This window comes from Oreochromis aureus, linkage group 6 (genome assembly GCF_013358895.1).
Source record: "Oreochromis aureus strain Israel breed Guangdong linkage group 6, ZZ_aureus, whole genome shotgun sequence".
Lineage (NCBI taxonomy): Eukaryota > Metazoa > Chordata > Actinopteri > Cichliformes > Cichlidae > Oreochromis > Oreochromis aureus.
Genome location: NC_052947.1, coordinates 3,925,316 through 3,931,593, shown reverse-complemented (window position 1 = coordinate 3,931,593; position 6,278 = coordinate 3,925,316). Strand labels below are relative to the sequence as shown.

At 49.7% G+C, this 6,278-nt stretch overlaps 1 protein-coding gene across 5 annotated transcripts; it reads right to left on the bottom strand.

The window, feature by feature from the left end:
• Positions 1–892: 892 nt before the first annotated feature.
• LOC116320689 (zinc finger protein 16-like) lies at positions 893–5,484 on the bottom strand. 5 transcript variants are annotated; one of them, XM_039613471.1, is made up of 5 exons: positions 5,061–5,484; positions 4,337–4,413; positions 4,166–4,234; positions 2,952–3,066; positions 893–2,869 (listed from the first exon to the last, which is right to left on the bottom strand). In XM_039613471.1, the coding sequence occupies exons 1-5, from the start codon at positions 5,332–5,334 to the stop codon at positions 1,842–1,844; spliced, it is 1,563 nt and encodes a 520-aa protein (XP_039469405.1). In that variant the 5' UTR covers positions 5,335–5,484; the 3' UTR covers positions 893–1,841. The 5 variants fall into 5 exon arrangements, with proteins under 5 accessions (XP_039469405.1, XP_039469406.1, XP_039469408.1 ...); XM_039613472.1 differs by having other exon boundaries at positions 2,952–3,063; XM_039613474.1 differs by having other exon boundaries at positions 4,588–5,179.
• Between the last annotated feature and the right edge of the window lie 794 nt (positions 5,485–6,278).

Below are 6,278 nucleotides of genomic sequence, written 5' to 3'. Positions count from 1 at the left end.
GAAGGCCACTCGTCCACGATACTGTCACGATGACGCTGATACAGAGAGCATGGATTCAAACTACGTCTCCAGTTTTTCCCTTTTAACAAAGGGGAACCTTTAAAGTGCTTCAACGGAAGAGTCTGGAATTTTCTACAATAACATTACTCAGTTTGTTATAGCTTTTGTAATCATGCAGCAACATGGACTCCCAGCCACTGCACAGCTGTGGTATCCTAGCCTTCCTGCAGCAGCCCTCTGCTCGCAGCTCCTCCCATCACACCAGGACATGCGTCTTCATCATATCAGCTAAAATAAGATGAGACCCACTGTCCCGCTACAACGTGCCTTCTATGTCCACTTTTCCTTTCGACTGTTCACCTTATCTGGGCCATAAAGACCTCTGATTAGAACTCTCGACTTTGGAAAGCAGAGCCCAGAAAAGGACAGTCAAAGAGATTAACGCGATTATCCCAACAGGCCTGAGGAAAGCTCCAGGACATCCACGAGACGAGAGTCCGCGCTGTGAATGCTGCCAGTCCCAACTCTGTGAATCGCACTCGTGGTCAGCGATCAATGTTCATGACAATTTGCATATTAATGATTATGAAACGGAGCTAGTGGTGCTCGTGTCAGCTGTACTGTGTGCACGGTGGGAAAGCTGCAGCCTGACCTGGATGGGCCATGAAACGTTTCTCCCAAACAAAGCGCAGCATCCACACAAACACAGACAACTCTCCAAAAGTTGAATCTGTTCATCTGGACGTAGCGTTTTGTGGGAGAAACGTTTCGTCACTCATCCAAGTGACTTCTTCAGTCTCAGCTGACTGCAGGTTTCCCCAAACCTTATAAACAGTACATTGTAAACGCTACGTCCAGATGAACAGATTCAACTTTTGGAGATTTACTTTCCTGGATGATTGAGAATGCATCATAACGTTTAAACACAGACAACGTTCTGGGATTTCCCTTCTTGGTTCTTGAGACATAACTAAGGTACTGTTACTGTGCCACATGTAGCACATGTAGTGTGGAGGATTTACTAACGTTCATTATGTTAATAATACATTCAGACATGAATTTGGCATATTTAGAGTCCCATTAATGACCGATGTTCTGATGTTAGACAGTTAAACTAAAGAAAGTGCTCTGTGTTTGCAAACCAGTTCCCTATACTTTATCAACCAACATTTAATAGAATAAAGTCCACTCTTCTAAATAGAGTGATCACCTTCAACAGATGTGCAGATGCTGTTTGCCATCACTACTTTATGTATATAGCACCAGGTAACAACAGTTAGGTGGAGAGCCTACAGTCTGCGCAGCAAAAGTCAGACTTTCTGTTGTCATTGCTACTTACAGCTGCTGACAGCATGAAATACAACATGCTGGAATCAGCAGCTGTGTCGCTGCCACGACACTGCACTGTCAGCTTCCAGCTTCATCTAGTCATGAACACTGATGTTTGATAATGATAAAAGCATGAGCCACACTGGTACACATTCATGCTCCTTGGGCCACGAGATTAAAATAGAGGTTCTGCCCTTTTATTTGCTCTCGACATCGCAGTTTTATTAACGAGGGCTTTTCTTCACAGCTCACTCGAATGAGTTCTCAGAGTTTATGGTTAGTCTCAGAGTTAGTCTATCACAAACTCACCTGTGTGACCTCGTCTCACTGTCAAACCACCAATATGAAGACAGTTTGGGGTAGACCAACCGTATAACTGATTTAGGACAAACATTTACAAACATTTACTCTGAACGTCATCATGACATCACCTCATCTTCGCTCAAGCTACCATCTTTAAATGTTCACCATTCAGAGTCCAGAGTGTATCAGATGCTGCTACAGTGTTCATGCTACAGGCCGCACTGAGACTGTTGCCGGTGTCTGCGGACGCTACACATCTGGCTGAAGGACTGGCCGCAGCGCGAGCAGCTGTAGGGTTTCTCCTGCGTGTGAACCGTGCGGTGCCTCTTCAGATGGCTCGATGAGATGAAACTCTTCCCGCACAGTGTGCATCGATAACGCCTCTCACCGGTGTGGATGAGGAGGTGAACCCGCAAGTTGTTGGGCTGGGCGAAACCCTTCCCACAGTGAGGGCAAGTGTAAGGTCTTTCCCCGGTGTGCACCCGCTGGTGCAGCTCCAAGCCGGCCGTGCTGGGGAACACGCGTCCGCACACAGCGCACGCCACCGGCTCTTTTGCGGCGGCGGTGCTGCTCCTGTAAGGCCGCCTCTGGCTGCTGGCAGTGCCAGTGGGAGCTGTCGGAGGAGGGGGAGGGGGCGGAGGTGGAGGGGGTGCAGCTACTACAGCGGCGGCGGCAGCAGCAGCCATGTCGAAGGAGGCAGCAAAAGCAGCCATCTCGTGAGCGCCGCCTGTAAAAAGCATAGTCGGGGGGCCGTCGAGACTGTCTCCACCTCCCTGTGAGGGGAAGGAGGCAGAAGGGTGCCCGCTGTCCGTGTTCCCCAAACCCAGCTGTGCTACTGCATAGGCTGCTCCCAGATGACTGACACGCTCCTGCATCCAGGCCAGATCCAGGCCCAGGCTGTTGAGGCGGTCGCAGCTCGACTCATCAGAGGCTATAGTGGCTGACAGCTGAGAGGGATGAAGGTCATCTTCTGCGAACTCATCTGTCTGGACCTCTGGCTTCAGAGCCATATCAGGTAGGCTTCCCGAAGGGTCCCTGCGAGCCGCTTCGGAGGCCGGGACCCCCTCGCTGTTACCTACGGGCTTAGCAGCCTTACGTTTTGCTCGAGGCCTGCAGGTCAGGTCCACCGTGGCATCAGCAGGAGAGGAGGACAGCTGTGAAGTGGAGGATGTGAGGCTGCTGACGCTGGTGTCGAGAACAGTGTCAGCAGGGGGGCTTTCCTCGCTGGGCTCCAAAGCTGTAGAAGGACAGACAGTAACACTGAAACCTTGTGAGCAGCCAACAAAACACTGATGTAACTGTGTGGGGGCCACACTCACCTGCAGAGAGGCCACACTCCGCCCTTATGTTAACCTCCACCTTCAGGTCCAAGTTGCAGTCATCTCTCTCCTCTTTTTCCTGCTTCACCAGTGTCAACATCTTGGCTTCCTCCTGCTGAGAAAAGACAAACGAGCCCTACAGTTTCAGCTACTGCATCGATCATTTCTGTGCCACATAGCAGTCTAGACGCTGCGGACGCTGAAGGAAGACATTCAAGACTTTTTGCATCCAAAATAGAAATAACTGCACAAGTGTGCATACACTGTGACACTCGGGTGTCACCGGCTCCCAGGCACAGATGCAGAGACGGTCTCACTGCAAAATGTGGAGCAGTCACAGTTTGTGCTCATAGACATCAATTATGACATCAGCAGCAGGAGTAATGTGTTTCAGTAGAGAACAGATTTTGTGTCTGTGGTGCACACAGTGTGGATAGGTTGTCATATCAACCAAGAACAACAATGTGAGTGGAACCAGCTTCCAGTTTGGATTCAGGAGACAGACACTATCTCTACTTTCAAGATTAGGCTTCAAACTTTCCTTTTTGCTAAAGCATATAGTTAGGGCTGGACCAGGTGACCCTGAATCCTCCCTTAGTTATGCTGCAATAGACGTAGGCTGCCGGGGATTCCCATGATGCATTGAGAGTTTCTTCTTCACTGACTATGTGTTAATAGACCTCTCTGCACTGAATCATTAGTTGTTATCCATCTCTGTCTCTCTTCCACAGCATGTCTTTATCCTGTCTTCCTCCCCTCACCCCTAACTGGTCTCAGGTGGCGGCTCCTCCCTGAGCCTGTTAAAAGGGAGTTTTTCCTTCCCACTGTTGCCAAAGTGCTTGCTCATTGTTGTGATTTCTCTGTATCATTGTAGATCTGATCTCACAGTATAAAGCACCTTGAGGCGACTGTTGCTGTGATTTGGAGCTGTATAAATAAAGCTCAATTTGAACCCAAACCATGAACTTTTTCTACATCAGTTTATGTTTTTTTCAGTTCAATTCAATTTTATTTATATAGCACCAAATCACAACAAAAATCGCCTCAAGGAGTTGGAGTTTGTAAGTTCCAAACTCCAACTGTTCCTTTTTTAGGGCCTAAAACAATAGAACCCTTTGAAGATCCTAAACCTAACAAAGTAATGTTTTTAGAGTGAATAACATATGAAACATATTTGAAACATATGTTAGAGGGTGGACTCAGACATATCTGACCTTAGGATGTGGACCTTTTCTCTTTGTCACACGGTCACAGATCAACACTGATGAAAATAATGTTGGATTCTTGAATTAAGAAAAAAAGATTGATCTTCAAATTAGAGGTTCACAAAGTGCAGAGAGCTGATGTTATATAACGTACCAGCCTAATGCATGATTCATCTTTACCTTTGAAACTGGATGAAAGGGTTTGCCTTCAGAAAGAGCCAGAGGAGGGAGTGCCAGGGGCTGATGGTCATCAGGTCCTGAAAAATAACACAGGACATTGAACATGTGCTCCCCCACGTGTTTCAGCTGTGTGTCATGCAGCCACATTATCAGACAGATACGCCACACATCCCTGTATCTTATGTCTATGATACGCCGTCATATTTGACGCATGGTGAGCTGTACTGTGTGGCAGCAGAAACTCGTCACACCTGGCAGTGTTTCCACTCTTCTCCAGTTTCGCTGAGCCTGTGTGAGCAGTGGCTTCCTGCTCTTCTGCTGCTGTAGCACATCTGTTCGATGTGCTGCGTGCTCGGCCCCGCTCTTCTGCATACCTTGGTTGTAACGAGCTCTGATTTGCTCTGACATCAACTACACCTTTTCACCTGGAGAACTGCGGCTCAATGGATATTCTGTCTTTGCTGAACTCCACAGGTGGCTGTGCAGGAAGAGCCCAGCAGATCAGCAGGTTCATGTTACACCAACCAGCATTCGAGGACACCTGAATCAGGTTTGCTGGGACAAAACGTGCGAGCCATCTTTTACCATACTCTTCATGGGAGACTGGACGAATTTCTCAGACTAGCACACGGGGCTGGATGCAGCAGTATAATCATTACTGAGCTCACATCTGGATGGGTGGACGGATGGATGGATGGATGTGCAGGGTGTCCCGCTCCCCTACCTTTGGGCGGCCTAAAATGAGCCGTGTGATGCTCTTCGCGCTGACTCCGTCTCCTCATCCTCCTCTCACAGCTCCGCATCTTCACGTCCATGTCTCGCAGCCTCTGCCGCAGGGCTCGGTTCTCCTTCTCGCTCTTCTCCCGCTCCTGCTCCATCTGAGAGCGCAGCGCCGCGTAACCGTCGTCCACCAGTTTGCAAATTTCGGCCACCGCCGAGTTGGCCAGCATCTCTATGATGGAGGCGATCTGCGCTTGGAAGCCGACGCAGTCCGCCATCGTGGCCCGCGCTGTCGGAGTGCACGGACAGATGCGCGCGGCAGACGCTGCGGTGCACGGGCGTCAGGAGATCCGCGCACTGATGTGTGGCCGAAGACATGCACAGGCTTGGCGTCGGCCTCCTGGGCGCTCCGAGCGCTATAGCGCTGTCAGGTGGGAGTCGCCTGCTGATGACGTCAGTTTGTTGTTTAGTATCATGTCGCAGGCTGCCGCCCCACATGTGACAGCATGCAGGTTACAAAAATAACCACCACTGGTCTGTGTCTGTCTGCGTGTGTGTGTGTGTGTGTGTGTGTGTGTGTGTGTGTGTGTGTGTGTGTGTGTGTGTTAAAAACACAGGCCTTAATCATCAGGCATTCTGAGGTCTACATCCTGACAGGAAGTGTAACCATGGCACTCCTGTGCAAGATGCAGGTGAGTGTGTGATGTGGAGGGGCTGTGATGGCTGATCACACACACGCGGGTCACCTCTGCAGCGTCTCATGCTGCTACACAAGTCTGCCATCTGTAATCCAGTTTGAGATCCTTCCCAGACGCCTTAACGCCCACTCACCTCATGGGCCATCTGACCTCAGGAAATCACATGATAGGGTGGGGCCAGGCTCACAGTGGGTTCACCTGAAACCTTGGCTGATTGTGACCCACACCCGTTTTCACACCTCGCCTCGTGTGATTAGACAGAGGCTCAATAGGGGGTCCATGTCTCTCTTGGGGACACTCCCATAGAGACTCTCCACCAGTTGCTCTTAGAGCTGAAGAAGCTCCTCGGATGAAACGTCTTCAAAGAACCTTAAAGAAGTCCAGACGCTTTTCTGTCCAAGCTCTTTAGACGACGATGAGCTGGATGACTGAGAACCTTCTCAAAAGTACTTGAGCTTTGTTATTTTGGAGGTTTTCCCCCTGTTTGAACTCTGCTGGCCCTCTGTCATATTCAGCTTTTCAGA

Coding starts and splice junctions, on each gene's coding strand:
- LOC116320689 (XM_039613471.1), bottom strand. CDS start 5,334: ATGGCGGACTGCGTCGGCTTCCAAGCGCAGATCGCCTCCATCATAGAG. Junction 4,235..4,336: donor CCTTTCATCCAGTTTCAAAG/GTAAAGATGAAT, acceptor TCTTAATTCAAG/AATCCAACATTATTTTCATC. Junction 3,067..4,165: donor GAAAAGGTCCACATCCTAAG/GTCAGATATGTC, acceptor GTCTTTTCTCAG/CAGGAGGAAGCCAAGATGTT.